General features: G+C 51.4%; 7 protein-coding genes across 7 annotated transcripts; 4 read left to right on the top strand and 3 right to left on the bottom strand.

Moving 5' to 3' along the window:
- Positions 1-199: 199 nt before the first annotated feature.
- PENARI_c007G01158 (2EXR domain-containing protein) lies at positions 200-1,333 on the bottom strand (the record flags this gene model as incomplete). Its single annotated transcript, XM_022630733.1, has 1 exon — positions 200-1,333. One exon carries the CDS (start codon positions 1,331-1,333, stop codon positions 200-202), a length of 1,134 nt encoding a protein of 377 aa, XP_022489240.1.
- A 1,066-nt stretch (positions 1,334-2,399) lies between these two features.
- On the top strand, positions 2,400-4,904 carry PENARI_c007G04966 (uncharacterized protein; the record flags this gene model as incomplete). The annotated part of the gene is made up of 5 exons (XM_022630923.1): positions 2,400-2,418; positions 2,490-2,549; positions 2,607-3,208; positions 3,263-4,756; positions 4,812-4,904. 5 exons carry the CDS (start codon positions 2,400-2,402, stop codon positions 4,902-4,904), a joined length of 2,268 nt encoding a protein of 755 aa, XP_022489412.1.
- A 540-nt stretch (positions 4,905-5,444) lies between these two features.
- Positions 5,445-7,006, top strand: PENARI_c007G09457 (L-fuconate dehydratase; the record flags this gene model as incomplete). The annotated part of the gene is made up of 4 exons (XM_022631116.1): positions 5,445-5,489; positions 5,548-5,652; positions 5,724-6,329; positions 6,404-7,006. 4 exons carry the CDS (start codon positions 5,445-5,447, stop codon positions 7,004-7,006), a joined length of 1,359 nt encoding a protein of 452 aa, XP_022489184.1.
- A 391-nt stretch (positions 7,007-7,397) lies between these two features.
- Positions 7,398-8,253, bottom strand: tim21 (the record flags this gene model as incomplete). The annotated part of the gene is made up of 4 exons (XM_022630750.1): positions 7,398-7,583; positions 7,638-7,692; positions 7,742-7,926; positions 7,981-8,253. 4 exons carry the CDS (start codon positions 8,251-8,253, stop codon positions 7,398-7,400), a joined length of 699 nt encoding a protein of 232 aa, XP_022489134.1.
- A 298-nt stretch (positions 8,254-8,551) lies between these two features.
- PENARI_c007G02085 (ADP-ribosylation factor GTPase-activating protein) lies at positions 8,552-10,312 on the top strand (the record flags this gene model as incomplete). Its single annotated transcript, XM_022630769.1, has 6 exons — positions 8,552-8,617; positions 8,685-8,820; positions 8,896-9,079; positions 9,151-9,857; positions 9,912-10,229; positions 10,284-10,312. The coding sequence occupies 6 exons, from the start codon at positions 8,552-8,554 to the stop codon at positions 10,310-10,312; spliced, it is 1,440 nt and encodes a 479-aa protein (XP_022489053.1).
- A 561-nt stretch (positions 10,313-10,873) lies between these two features.
- On the bottom strand, positions 10,874-13,023 carry PENARI_c007G08887 (folic acid synthesis protein; the record flags this gene model as incomplete). The annotated part of the gene is made up of 4 exons (XM_022631089.1): positions 10,874-11,858; positions 11,915-12,123; positions 12,185-12,528; positions 13,020-13,023. The coding sequence occupies 4 exons, from the start codon at positions 13,021-13,023 to the stop codon at positions 10,874-10,876; spliced, it is 1,542 nt and encodes a 513-aa protein (XP_022489095.1).
- An 897-nt stretch (positions 13,024-13,920) lies between these two features.
- On the top strand, positions 13,921-14,938 carry PENARI_c007G10835 (uncharacterized protein; the record flags this gene model as incomplete). Its single annotated transcript, XM_022631187.1, has 3 exons — positions 13,921-14,313; positions 14,367-14,850; positions 14,931-14,938. The coding sequence occupies 3 exons, from the start codon at positions 13,921-13,923 to the stop codon at positions 14,936-14,938; spliced, it is 885 nt and encodes a 294-aa protein (XP_022489149.1).
- Between the last annotated feature and the right edge of the window lie 390 nt (positions 14,939-15,328).

The following is a 15,328-nucleotide window of genomic DNA, read 5'->3' as shown; positions in this document are numbered from 1 at the left end:
GGGCACCATAATACTTGGCGACGCATGCAAGCAGCGTTGATTTCATTGGCTGGCTCATCGCGAAACAATCACCAAGCCATATCCAGGCTATTTACAAGGCGGACGATGTACATAACATATTGCTAAGGCTTGCAACGCATGATACACAGTTGTGTTATTTTTTTAAAAAAAAAGAATCTGCATTGGTATCTACTATTCTTTATTCAAACGCGAAGCCCTTAGGAAGTCGCTCCTTTATATAACACTCATTAGTACAATATCGCACCATGACCCGCAGTCGCAGCTTGGGCGCAATCTGCCTAGCATGCTTCACCCACGGGTGCGGCTCATTGGGCAAATACTGGTCCATATAGATGTACTTTCGCTCCGACAGGTGAGGAAGCCAAGCGGAGCCCGGGTTCGTCCCAAGAATGTCGAGATTTCTGTCTCGAGCCGACTGCCACATGTACGCGAGGATAGTCCATTCAGCTTTCCTTTTCCATGTTTCCACAGCCATTTTGAATAGAGAACTGGTAAATGTTTCGAAAAGCGTTTGCACGACCGGTTCCTTTTCCAATGCGTGTTCCCGGTATAGTGCCTGGAATTCCCTTAACCGAGCCTCATCGTCAACATCAACCATCTGAACAGGCGCATCGCCCAGCAATCCGAATAGACCAGACCTCAGAGCAACTTCCCTGGTGATATGCAGAGAAACCCCCGCCATGGCTATGTCTAGCCTGCTGCGTTGACCTTTCGCCCAAGGTAGGATATCAACAATCTCGCGCACGTCATCGGCTCCTCCTCCTCTGCAGTGATAACGAACTTTCGGTGTATCCCATATGCCGAAATGAAAAGAGTTATGGCTGCCAAGCGCATCAGCATCGCCAGCGCAATCCATCACTGCCTTCAAGCTAAAAGTGTGAATAAGATCTGCCGCGACAGAAGGCCGCATCCCAAGATCCTTCGCCTGCAATAGAAACTCGTCGACCCAGCCTGGAGCGTCTGAATCAACTCCCCAGGAAGCATAGCGCAATCGCGTCCAGTTAAGATGCAGCACATCTCGATGCGGCTGCACCCATAGCGACTCCATGGTTCTCACATCAGCCGGCTCCAATAGGCGTCCTTGCTCCAGTGCGACTTGCCGAGACTCACTGTTGACGTATGCAATGGCCGGTATCTGAGCGTTTTGGAGTGTCATGCGTAGGTTCCAGCAGACATGTTTGGATTCGTAGCCATCGAAAAAGCCGTCAGGGGTGTCTTCTTCTGCTATACGATACGGTAGGCAGTGCATCCAGATCATACGGCGTAGCTCTGCGGGTAGCTGCACAAAATAGTGGAATGAGTCGTTGCTCATCTTGTGCGCTCATTTGTTGGCCGCTGTCATATGAGGTGCGAGTATCAAGATATCGCAGCTGGCCCAGTATATCTGTGCGTTGCAGAGCGGAAGTCTCATATCCACAGCCGAAAACACTGTTTCACTCATGAACAACCTGATCAAGAAATACTCCCTGTTTCGGAAACATCTGCCGTGTCCGGAAACCCCACCGGAGAACAAAGATCGCAGTAAGTAAATGCAAATCTGACTCTGATTCATCGATCTGTTGGTGCTCTGCATGTCCACCTCCGCAGTTATGAACATTCATAGAGCTGTTGGCTTGGTTGAGGCGCACTAAACGCTCAACTTGTGTTCTCCAGGTATCGCTGCACAGTTCAGCATCTTCTACAAGCTTCCGTGCACGCTCCTCAGATTCATCAATGCTTTTCTGAGCTTCTACTTTCGTTGACTGGATAAGCCGTTCTGCGCGCTCTCTCGCATCGTTCGCCCGCTGCTCAGCGGCAACAGTCCGACTCCTGCGACAGAAGTTAGCATCCATCTGGTAATACTGAGCTCGAACAATCTGGTTTCTTACTCTGTGAAGACTTGGTTCCATGAGATCAACAGCCCACATAGCAATTTCCCCCGAAGCCATATGTCCATCGCTTCGGCATATACGAGTATTGTCTTCCCGGAGCTTTCATGAATAGTGCTCCTTCAATTGTCCGGTCTAAACACCTCGTTGCCCATTATGATTGGGACGAGAAAAATGACATAGCTTGCACAGTACGCTACCACGAGATTTCTGAATATTTTGTAGAATGGAAAACTTCGGTTAAATTTGAGCAGACTCTGGGGAAAGTTAGTATTCTACAAATAAAGAACTGACCCTATGCAGAATGCCCCGGGTAAATCACCTACAGAACTGTCGAACTGGAGCCGTTGCCAAGATCGGTGGTGCACAGACCACATCAATTGCACTTCTTTCGCTGGCTTCAAACGTGACATTTCACCTGCGTCTGTGTACTTCCATTTCATTACAATTTGGAACTGAGCCTTGACCAAAATTGCACAGTGAATCGTGCACTGGTCCAGTCTCTTCAATATGTACAATCCTTACCAACGTGAGTGGTGTCCTCCCCGATCCTCGAAAATGTCTCGAGACTTCGCGACACAGAAGCTAATCAATATACAGCACCGGGTCTCTACGGCCAAGCTCCTGATTATGGTGCCTACGGTGCGCCCCCAGGAATGGGTGAGTCTCATCGCCACCGACAGAACCCTCTTTTTCAAATAGGCTAACCAGCTCCAGCGCCTCCTCCAGGGATGGCCGCCCCAGGAACTGCTGCTCCCCCGGGTCTGCAGCAAGCAAACAGCCAGCAGCCTGGCCGACCAGGAGGCTTCCCGCCCAACTTCCAACCGCCCGCGAATATGCCCAACATCAATTTTTCCGCGCCCGTGATTCGTCTGGGAACCTCGGGTCCCGCAAAGCCTGCAGGCGCAGCCCCAGAGATGGGCCGGGAGCGGGGATCGGATGGTCCTGGCCGCCGTGCTGGCCTCGGAGCTGGGGGCATGGATACCCAGCGCCACCACCCCCGTGATGCGATGATGCCACTTCAGCCTCCTACACGCGACGAGGTCGTGCGCACGCTTTTCGTTGGCGGAATTACGGAGGGTGCGGGAGGTGATGATGGAATTGAGCGTATCCTAGGGTCTGTGGGTGGTCTGCGACGGTGGATTCGCGCCACGGACGCCGATGAGAAGCCCTGCCGGTTTGGCTTTGCCGAATTCGAGGATCCCGCGAGCCTGGAAATTGCGGTGGAGATTCTCAAGGATGTGCAAGTGCCTGTGAAGAGACAGACGCCTCGCGCTGAAGGTGCTGAGGAACAGGAGGTCGAAAAGAGCACACTTCTGGTGCGTATGCATTGTTGTCTAATCGCAATGGAATACTACTAACACATGCGATAGGTCGTCGTGGATGAGAGCACGCTCACCTACCTCGAGCAGTTTGAGGCTACGCGGGCAGAACAAGACCCCGAGGAACGTCAGGCACGCTTCAGCGCCGCCCGCAATAACCTGAACAGTGTTTTGTCTGACCTTTGCAACCCTACTACCCCTACACAAAAGGAGGATGCGTCGGCCCTTGATCGTGAGGGAGACACTGAGATGAAGGACACCGTTACGAAGGATGGGGAGGTCGTTACCATTCCGATTACAATTGAAGACGAGTTGGCCGATATTCCACCCGAGATGCGCGCAAATGTTGCCAAAGAGATTGCAGCATTCCGTGAACGAAGCAATCGCCGAGACATTGAGCGTCTGAGGCGTGAGGAGGAGATTGAGTCTATGGAACGTGCCCGGAATTCTGGCTCGAGGATCAGCCGCCTTTCTTCACCCCCGGCATCGGCTCCGAGTGGCCCTGCTGGTGGTTCCAACAATATTCCGTTGGGTCCTCGGGATCGCAGCGGACCCAACGCTAAGACATTTGGTGTGCAAATCCCCAAGGACTATCAGAAGGGTGTGGCCTTTGTGAATGGCGGATCACTCAACGGTTTCTCCATTGACCGCGACGCCGAGGATTCTGATGCTAGCGATGAGGAAATCGAACGCCGCCGACAGGCAAAGTATAACGATGACCAAGAGAAGCAGTTCTTAGACCAAGAGCGCCGCTGGCTCAACCGTGAGCGCAGCCGAACAGCCGCCCTCGAGCGTGAGAAGAAGCGAGAGAAGGAAGAGGACGGAAAGCTACAAGCTGCGCACGACGAGATGGAAGCACGCCTCAAGGCCTGGAATGATGATATCGAAGCCAGCCGCAAAACAACCGATTATTACGCAGACCGTGGCGCATGGCTTCGCAGCCGCGCCGCGCAACGCGCTCGCGAGATTAACATCGACGATGCCGACCGCGCTGCCGAGGACCGCGAACGCGTTCGCACCGCCCAGCAACAGGAGCAGGCTCGCGGGATGGCGGATGACTTCCTCGCCCGCCAGGCTGAGGAGCTCGAGGCCCGTACCCAGGAGGCACCCCGCGAACCCCAGCGCTTCAAGCTGTCCCTCGGAGCCGCCGCCCAGAAGGCCCAGGCTGCTACCAGCCGCCGCACGGTGGCCGAGGTCGAAGGTCTACTCGAAGACGAGGAAGAGCCCGCCACCACCACCCGCCGCCAACTTGTCCCGATCAAGTTCGACTCCGCCGCCGAGGCTGCTGGTCTCACCGACGAAGAACGTGCCCAGGCAGCTCGCCAACTCGCTGCAGAGATCCCGACGGACAAGGAGGGTCTTTGGAAATGGGAGGTCAAGTGGGAGTTTGTGGACGAGACTATTCTCAGCGACCAGCTCAAGCCATTTGTGGAGAAGAAGATCGTCGAGTACCTTGGTGTGCAGGAGCAGATGCTGGTGGATGTCGTGGAGGAGCATGTGCGCAAGCATGCGCCTCCTCAGGAACTGGTCGAGCAGCTGGCAGAAGTGAGTATTGATCCATTTTCATTCTTGAATCTGTTACTGACCACACAATTCACAGGCATTGGACGAGGAGGCCGAAGTTCTTGTTCGCAAGTTGTGGCGGATGATTATCTTTTTCTCGGAGAGCGAAAAGCGCGGTTTGTCTGCGTAGATGACATCTCGGTCATGGTCATATATCCCCAGATACATACAAAACACGAGTTTAGCAGTTTACATGAAGTCACAATCCTTCTTTCCTTACCTGTACTTGTTTAGATGTGACCCCACGCTTGGATTAAAACGCGGAGGTGCTCCGAGTATACTTCCTTCCCTGTGATAGGCGGGATTTCGCATTTTCCCGCCGTCCGCAATTATCCACCAATCAGGTCGCGTTAACCCCCCAGATGGGTTGAGGGGCGCGGGATAAACTGGCGATGGCGCGGGGGATTATATTTGCTGTATATACGGCCTGTTTTCTCTGGGAGCTCTCAATTCTTTTTCTTCCTCGTCTCTTCTATCCTCATTTCTTCAAATCGTGGGCTTTTTGACCAGAAAGTGAGGATTCAACCTCCGAGTCTACCCCGGACATATACTCCCCGCATTTCTAGATTAACCATCGTGACTCTCTGGATTTGACATTGCGCCAGCATTTCTTGTCGCCATTGCTAGAATTAGACCTCATTGTTAACGTCTCATTCCACTACTATTCACAATGGTCAAGATCACCGGCTTCAGCACGCGGGACGTGAGGTTTCCGGTACGTCCATCTTGCCATGCCATTACCAACCGCAGCGCGGAACCTAACAAAGTAATAGACCTCCCTCGACAAGACCGGCTCAGATGCCATGAACGCAGCAGGTGACTACTCCTCCGCCTACTGCATCATCACCACAGATTCAGAGCACTCCGGACACGGCATGGTACGTTAAACCCATCCACCATCCACGTACCAATTCAATCAACAATGAGCTAACCCCCAACCCCAAAACAGACCTTCACAATCGGCCGCGGCAACGAAATCGTCTGCGCAGCCATCTCCCTCCTCGCCCCAATGGTCGTCGGCAAAGAACTAGACGACCTAACAGCCGACTGGGGCAAGACCTGGCGGTACCTAGTATCAGACAGCCAACTGCGCTGGATCGGACCCGAAAAGGGTGTGATCCACCTGGCGCTCGGCGCCGTCGTCAACGCTCTCTGGGATCTCTGGGCCAAGACCCTGGGCAAGCCCGTGTGGCGCATCGTCGCGGACATGACGCCCGAAGAGTTCGTGCGCTGCATTGACTTCCGCTACATCACTGATGCTATCACGCCTGAGGAGGCTGTCCGTTTGCTGCAGGAGGTCGAGCCTGGTAAGCAGGAGCGCATTAAGGAGGCTGAGGCCAGTAAGGCTGTTCCGGCTTATACTACTAGTGCGGGTTGGTTGGGGTATAGTAAGGAGAAGCTTAAGTTGTTGTTGGATCAGAGTGTTGAGCAGGGGTACAAGCATTTCAAATTGAAGGTTGGGGGTGATTTGGAGGATGATAAGATGCGCTTGGCTATTGCCCGTGAGGCTATTGGGTATGACAAGGGGAATATTCTTATGGTTGATGCTAACCAGGTATGTTCTTTTCATTCCATTCCATCCCCATCACCTCCATGTCCATTGCATCCGAGCTAACATATAACCAACAGGTCTGGTCCGTCCCCGAGGCAATCACCTGGATGCAAGAACTAGCCGAATTCAAACCCTGGTTCATCGAAGAGCCCACCTCCCCCGACGACATCCTCGGCCACGCCGCAATCCGCAAAGCCCTCTCCAACACCCCCCACGGCCCCGTCGGCGTCGCCACAGGCGAGATGTGCCAGAACCGCGTGATCTTCAAGCAACTTCTGCAAGCCGGCGCCTTGACAGTGCTGCAGCCAGATGCCTGCCGCGTCGGCGGCGTGAATGAGGTGCTCGCCATCTTGCTGCTGGCGCGCAAGTTCGGCGTGCCTATTGTGCCGCACTCTGGTGGTGTTGGTCTGCCTGAGTACACTCAGCACTTGAGCACGATCGACTATGTTGTTGTTACGGGCAAGAAGAGTGTGCTTGAGTATGTTGATCACTTGCATGAGCACTTCGTGCACCCGTCTAGTGTGCTGGATGGATACTATGTTACTCCTATGGAGCCTGGGTATAGTGTTGAGATGAAGGCTGATAGTATGGATGCCTTTGAGTTCCCTGGGCAGGAGGGGAAGAGTTGGTGGAGGTCTGAGGAGGCTAAGGCGATTATTGATGGGCCTCGGGTTGTATAGATTTGGTGATAAATCAGCGTGCATTTTGTGATGTCGTTATGTGGTTTCTTGTTAATAATTTTATAAAAATTGTCTTGCATATTGTGATTTTTTTGAAATGCATTGTGCCGGGCTGCCGGACTTGTAAATATTTGGATCGCTGCTGCGGTCCGTTAAGACTATAATACATCGCACAGGTCATCGGAGCCTGAGTGCATGGCCAGCGGCCGATTCCTAGAAGTTACAAAAAGGTACCTTATCCAGACTGGTATGGGCAGATCAGTCTTGGGATAGGAACCAGGAATATAGTTCGAAGTTCACCATAAGTCACATTTCATCAATGAGAGGCCATAGATCTTGTGGTGACGGTGGGAGGAGGGTATGATGACAAATTTGGAGGTGAAGGTGATGTTCAGCGCCACTGCATACCAAAGAGCTTCAGGGTACTAGCCACATTGGGTTTCTCCGAGGCCTTTTCAAGGACAACACGAGAGTGTCCCTTCACATCGAGCGCGAGAAGCTGGTACTCGAGATTGCTCTTGTCCAAAGGTTTCATCATGTGCACGATCACCACACCGGAGTTAAGAGGGCCCTCGACCTAAATTCATAGTCAGAATTTTTGTCTTTCTCATTTGCGGGGAGAGCGTCATACGTGGAAATTCATCCGCAGATGCTCACGGCCTAATCGATCTTTTTCGACGGTTGTCCTAATCATCGTTAATACCTCCGGCCTAGTTGCACAAATCATACACTCACGCAATAGGCCTGTTCCGCGCCCACCGACTCCAGGTGTTTTCACCATATGCTTTGATCTCTCTGCGATCACCAAGCAGCTTTATACACTCGGGGTCATCCTTGATGCGTTCAACTGCTTTCTCAAACTGCCATGTCTTGCTGTTTGGTGAGAATAGTTCGAGATAGAGAAGTGTGAACACTCCACCCTGGTAATATAGTCAGCACCTGGAATTTGGCGCTCAACTGGTTGAGATTCATACCGTCAGGACTGCTCCGGCCAGCACAATGACGAAGTTGAAGGACTGTTGTGTTGCGCGCGCAACCTTCTCTCCTCCGCTCAGATCACCCCACTGCACCCGTCCATCGTCTGACAAAACTGTAATACTCTTCTTTCTTGATGTTCCTGTAGGTCGAGGCCCGCGACCTAGGTCGCTCTGGGTAGCATAGTGCCGAGCGATCTGTGTGCGGGGAGACTGGCGGAGGAAGTACGCAGGAGAGATTCGAGGAAGAGCGCGGACCTGGAGGTTATTCATTGTGAAAGACTCAGCCCATGGAAGTTGAGGCAAGGTTGGCGTTATCGCCGTCGCTATCTTCATCGGCATCACGTGCGACGAGGCTCGATGGGGAAGTAAAATACGTAATTACATACAGCGAGTGGAGGCGTTGCAGGCGGCAAACCGGGGGGCGACGTAACGAGAATACCAGGAACTTTGAACGGTCTCAGTCCAAGTCCGACCACCTCTCCGTTTCCGACGCTTTTTGTCTCTAGGGCACATTTCACAACCACCCTTTTTCCTTGTGTTCTCTTCCTGACCTCTCCTCTGTGCCAACATGAGTGCCTCCAAGGCGCAGTCTCAAAAGATCTTTGAGAAGATCAAGCTGAAGCCCGCGAACAAGGTGCGCAGAACCCCACCCCCGTACGCTGCATGGTGGCACTCGATTCTAATGTCTCTTGCTTCGCTAGGTATGCTTCGATTGCGGTACCAAAAACCCGACATGGTCCTCCGTGCCATTCGGTATCTACCTGTGCCTTGATTGTTCGGCACACCACCGTAACCTCGGTGTGCACATCTCCTTCGTGCGATCAACAAACCTCGACCGTATGTACCTACGACACAATTCCTCCGTTCTCTATGCTTGTCGGTAGACCAACGCTGATTTTCTTTTCTGTACAGAGTGGCAATGGGAACAGCTGCGGGTGATGAAGGTTGGTGGCAACGAGTCTGCGACCAAGTACTTCCAATCGCACGGAGGCTCCGCTGCGCTCGCAAGCAAGGACACCAAAGTCAAGTACACGTGCAATGCAGCTGTCAAGTATAAGGAGGAACTCAAGAAGCGCGCTGCGCTCGATGCGCAACAGTTAGTGGGCCCCAATTTCTTTGGTGGAACTGCCACGACTAGGTACTGACCAGTGTTGTTATTTTGTTTAGGTATCCCGAGGAAGTCATCATCACAGATCTCCCCGCTGGCACTCCCTCCGATGGATCGAACACTCCTGCTGGTGATCCAGATGACGACTTCTTTTCCTCGTGGGACAAGCCCTCCATCAAGCGTCCGAGCAACCCCCCGTCGCGCACCGGCACACCACCCGTTGTCAGCCGAACCGGTTCTCCTTTCCTGAACGCCGGCGCGAATGCAAACGGATCCCGCTCAAAGTCCCCCCTGTCTGCTTCCGAAGAGAAGAGCGCATCTCCCGCGCCGACTGCCATTCGGTCAAACCCTGCTGCCCGCAAGACCACTACAACCAGTACCGCGAAGAAGGGCAGTGTCCTTGGTGCCAAGAAGGTGCCCAAGCTTGGAGCTAAGAAGGTCGCCGCTGCTGATATTATCGATTTCGATGAGGCCGAGCGCAAGGCCAAGGAAGAAGCCGAGCGCATCGAAAAGCTTGGCTACGACGCCGAAGCTGAGCAGGCCGAAGCCGAGGCCAAGAAGGCTGCCACTGCTGCTGCCGCTACACCGCTCCCTGCTCCAACCCCAATCAGCCCTGCTGGCAAGTCCCATGAGCGAAACTCGAGCGATGTCGAGCGGCTAGGCATGGGTATGGGCAGACTTGGCTTTGGTCAGGTCTCGAAGCCTGTTGCCCCTAAGAAGCCTACTTTTGGCTCCGTTGGCCCTGCCAAGCCCAACCCTGCTGATGGTAATATTCCCATTGATATTTGCGCTTGAGCGATGTGCTGACCTTCATATATAGACGAAGAACTCGCTCAGACCAGGACCCGTTTCGGTACCCAGAAGGGTATCTCCTCCGATGAATTCTTCGGACGGGACCGCTTCGATCCGGCCGCTCAGTCGGAGGCCAAGGAGCGCCTCCGCCAATTCGACAGCGCTACATCCATCTCCAGCAACAACTACTTCGGCCGGTCCGAGGATGAGATTCCTGCCATTGATGATGGCTACGGTGATCTCGAGGTTGCTGCCAAGGATTTCATCCGCCGCTTCGGTATCACCGCTGGAGATGATATCGAGAACCTGTCGCACATTGTCGGCGAAGGCGCTACCAAGCTACAAGGTATGTAAATATCCCTCTATGATCATGTAAATTTTGCTAATCACGCTTGACTAGGCGCTATTCGCAACTATCTGAACAACTAAGTCAATACCCATTTTCATCAGATACTCCCGCCTTCTATCGCTCCAAGTTCTTAGCAAGCCTCATTGTTCCCCTGTTCACCTGATCCGCGACGTATATTGTGTCTCCCTTTGCCCTCTCCACCCTCTGAAATATTCTTCACCTGAAACCATCGCGATCAGAAGCCGTTCAAAATTTATCTTTCTATTATGATATTCAATTTGGCGTGTTCATGGTGGCACCTTGGCTTCTTCGTGTTTCTTCGCATCCCTTCACAGCAACACCGGATGCACGAAGGAATCTTTTATTCTATTTTTTTCGTTTCGTTGGTATGGTTAAAGATAATCGAGAAATTCGTTATTTGATATTATTCATAGAGAAATGAAAGTATTGACAACCAGTAAAAAGAACAAAACGACTCCCAATTTTGAAGTCCTATACCGCTCTATAAAACTCCCATGATGAATGAAGAGCGAAAAACGCAGTACAAGTACATCAAAGTACAAACCTAACCCAATGTTGAAACAAAAACCGGCCACTGTACAGCCGATGGGTATAAACAGACAAGCGACAGAAAAGCACTCTCATTCAACACGATAAATCGCATCAGCAACCTTAGCAACCTGCCACATCTCATGAACATCATGAACACGGACAATATCCGCACCACCCGCAACACTAGCCGAGACCGTCGCCGCAGTCCCCCAAACCCGATCCCGGGGCGTCGTCACCCCAGTCAAAGTCCCAATAAATCGTTTCCGACTGGGTCCCATCAACCATGGGAGGCACTCAAGCCCAGGCATACCACGCAGTTTCGGCAACTCGCGCAAGATCTCCAGATCCTGAGGCTGGACCTTCGCAAAGCCAAGCCCGGGATCGAGGATCATCCGCCAGCGCCGGATACCCGCTTCCTCGGCAGCGGCGATACGGCCACGCAGTTCGGCTGCTACTTCAGTGATCACGCCGTTCGGGTAATCGTGTAGCTGGTTCATTGTCTGGGGCGTGCCGCGCATGTGCATAAGGATGATTGATTTGCCGATGCGCGCGACTGTGGGCAGCATCTCTGCATCCAGGAGGCCGGCGGAGACATCGTTGATGATGTCCGCGCCGGCGGCGCAGGCTGCTTCCGCTACGCGGGCGCGGTACGTGTCGATGCTTATGGCTATATTTGCTGCTTCCGGGATGTTGGTGCGGATGTGTTGGATTGCTGGGACGACGCGGGCGATTTCTTCGTCTGCGCCTACTGGTGTTGAGCCGGGGCGGGTGCTTTCGCCACCTATGTCGATGATTGTGGCGCCGGCGGCGATCATTTTATGCACTGTCTCTGTTATGTAGGTGAGGTCTGTTGGGGAGTGTTTGCCGCCGTCTGAGAAGGAGTCCGGGGTTAGGTTTAGGATTGCCATTATGTGTGTGCTGCGCTTTGGGTCGGTGGCGTGTAGGGATTGGAAGTTTGGTGAGATTGGGGTTGTTGATACTGGTGTTGGGTCTGGTGGAGTGAGGGCTGCTAGATGAGCGCTGTATGTTTTGGTTTCTTTTCCATTGAGTGGTGGGTACTCGTTGGGGATTAATCTGGGGTGGAGGGTTAGTCTGCTTGGGTGTTGGTATAGGACGCGTTGGGGGCGTACTGGCTGAGAGGTCGTAAAACGAAGTCTCGCTCTAGCATCAGATTGTGTGGGATGTTGAGACGCTCATGAGACACGACTTTTTGATCATAGAGCAAAATGTCCAAATCGATTGACCGCGGGCCTTTGTCGATCAACTTCTTTCTGCCCATTGCGACTTCAATGGCTTGGATGGCGTCCAGAAGCTCCAGAGGTTCAAGAGTTGTTTCAACCTGGGGTTGTCAGCTTCTAGAACTGAAGCATGGGGATTTGTCGTATCGTTGAACTACATACCTCGCACACACCATTGATAAATGTGTCCTGGTCAAGGACATACATTGGCGCAGTCTCAAACAGTGAGCTTGTCCGTTTCACTTTGATGCCGACTTTATCCATTTCGTGACAAGCCTGTTCGATCATCTCTACACGATCTCCAACATTGCTCCCCAAGGCAATAAAAGCCCGGTGCACGTCTGGGGTCAGATATCTCAAGTTCATCTTGGGGTCTGAACGGGTGGCGGGTCCACTGGAGAAATTCCTCGCAGGCGGGGTCAAATGTGGCGAGTTGATCAAGAGCTGCGAGCGGCCATTTCTAGTCAAGAAACCTGGTGCCGCTGTTGATGTTGAGCAATGTTGGCCTACTAAAACTTTTAGTTTTGCGGATCAAATGTAGGTTGGATGTAAGAAAAGAAAAAAAAAATGCGGGACAGTTATCTTTCCCTTTTGGGGTGATAGGCCGATAAGGTGGCGCATACTCAAGCTTGAGGATATTCCCAGTCTATATCTGTTAGAGACAGTCCAATCGATTAAGATCTGTTTACTCTCACCTCGCTGGTCGATAATACTGCCTCAGTGAACCCGGGGTTCCCGGCAATACAGGGGTTCCCGGCGACCTCGCAGATTGCCGAGAGAAAGAGCCTCCGCGAATGTATGGCAATGCATGAGCTCTCCAACTCATCTGTACACTCATGCTGGCAGAATTGACAGACAAATGTACAAAGGAAAAGATCACGGAGGATGAAATGATAGACCCGGGCACGTGAGATGACACGGTTAGATTAGTGTTTAGTGCCTCAGGTGTCTGCCGTCAAACTACAGGAACAACATGGCTATTGATTTCCTATTCTACTCATTGTGGTGTGCTCGGGTCTTTACTTTTCATATGTCCGTCTTTTATGTCCTACAAAGCGTAGATCCTCTCTTTTAGAAAGGGAAGATGCAACCATTTCGGATCTTTTCGGGATCAAGGCTTTAGATTATGTACTCTCGGTGTAGACGATAGTCTAGCCTTACTATGACATTGAGTTGTCTCCAGAAATTTAGTGAGGTGAGTTTAGGTTTCTTTCAACCCCAGCCCGAAATCCCCGGTATACAGAAGGGGCCAGCTGCCTGGTTGATGCTACTGTTTGATGCCTCAGCAGGTACGAAGCAGCCACAGAATGACATGTACTAACTGCCAGCTAGCTCCCTTCTACTTATCCAATTTTCCCGATAAAATAATCATGCGTGGATATGCTCAAGGATCAACAAGTACGATGCAACCCTATGTATGCACCTTCAGACTCGGGCCCCAGGTGGCTTGTCCCAACGAAAGAAAATGCTTTTTTATAAAAACCGCCAGGCAAACTGCATTGAACATAGGCTTGGCTATGTTTGACTTGACACATCAGGGTGGGTGGTCATGCAGATAATGTAGGAGAAGACAAAGAAACTTGTAGGCTGTCAATGCTCGGCGCATCCATTGTGCTGGCTCTCAAACTGCAAGAAGCCATTTACTTACTAGATGAAGTAATAGTTAGGGCTGCCAAAAATAAATATCACCCTAGCAGAGTGGTAGCGCTCTTAAATGTACAATGTGATAGATAGTATTGTTCTTGTTTCATGTAGTGTCGCCCATTGTAGCTCTATTGCTTTACGTTCTTGGACTTCCCGGCTTTTTAAGGTCTCGAAACACTCACGAATGGATATGATATAAGTATTAATATCCTTTGCTTGTAAGATGATCTTGCCCTCGAAGCCGTTCACACAACATGCATGTTTTTAACCTCACCCTTTTTTCTCTATGTGGGCTGCTACTGATCCACGTCAGCACGGTATTAGGCGCCGTTGCACCTGCACCACTACCAGGCACTGACGGAATTTGTTACACATATATCGTTCAAGGCCATGATACGTGTACCTCCATTGGCAAACAACACAGTATTTCTGTGGCCGACATCGAAGCCTTCAACAAGAACTCATGGGCATGGCTCGGTTGCGACAAGCCATTGTACCAAGGTGCATTCATCTGTCTCAGCGCTGGCGCTGCTCCGATGCCAGTTGCACTTCCACAGGCCACTTGTGGTCCCCAGGTGCCTGGAACAACACGCCCGAGCAACTTTGATCTAGTTGGCACTCTTAATCCATGCCCGAACAAGGAATGTGTAAGTGAATTCATGAAGAAATATGTTCAGTATGCATCTAATCTCAATCACAGTGTGCTCCATGGGGAATATGCGGTACTACGCCGGAATTTTGTAGTCCCTCGGACTATACATCACACACCACATCCACACCGAGTCACGCAACTGGCAAGACAGTTACTCAAGCCGCTAAAATAACACAAGCCACTACGAGAAAATCTACAAGCACCACGAAAAAGACCAGCACCATAAAGGCAACCACTACTTCCAAATCAACCAGTACAAAGACAGCATCAACAACAAAAAAAGCAGACAAGACGACAAAAGCCGCCGCTGCTACTGCAACATACAAGGAGCCATGGTCAGTCACACTTTTCGAACAGAAGGACTGCGTAGGAAACTACTATCTCCTAGAAGGATACAACTCAAAATGGGAACAAATGAACCCGACAAGATGTCTGAATCTCAACGGTGGCCTCAACAGTGACTCCATGGGCACCGAAACATTCTGCAAGTTCTACACCGAAGGAGGTTTGCATTCGACTAATTGCGACAATGGTAATTTCACTGCAGTTGAGTCGTGGGTTATCAAGAATGGGTGGTGCTATACATACAATCTGAAAGGCTGTAGTTCGAAGGATCATAAAGATTCGTGGATTAATGACGGCGGTTGGGTCGGGTGTGAGAATCATGGGCCTCGGCATTCACCGCACTATGTCTCTATGAATTGCTTTATTAATAAATGAACTTCAGTATAGTACAGCACCATAGAAAGTGTTGTTCGAGTACAGTAACTCCCACACCTTGTCCCCTTTTCTTAAAGGGCTCACCTTGATCTCGAATAATATCGACCATACAACTAGAAGATATTGTCTTGGTTCGTAAAGCCATGGGAGACACTAAGCTGCTCAGTGTGATCCAACCTGCAATGAGAATGATATTATGCCTATCTCAGTGCCAGCTCATTCACTGAATTGCTCAAAATACCTACATTTCTATTTCTCTCCTTGAAAAGATGTATGTGGGCGCTTCGTGG

This window comes from Penicillium arizonense, assembly GCF_001773325.1.
Source record: "Penicillium arizonense strain CBS 141311 chromosome Unknown PENARI_contig007, whole genome shotgun sequence".
NCBI classification, from domain to species: Eukaryota; Fungi; Ascomycota; class Eurotiomycetes; order Eurotiales; family Aspergillaceae; genus Penicillium; species Penicillium arizonense.
The sequence above is the reverse complement of the archived record's forward strand: the minus strand, read 5'-3'. Positions and strand labels throughout refer to the sequence as shown.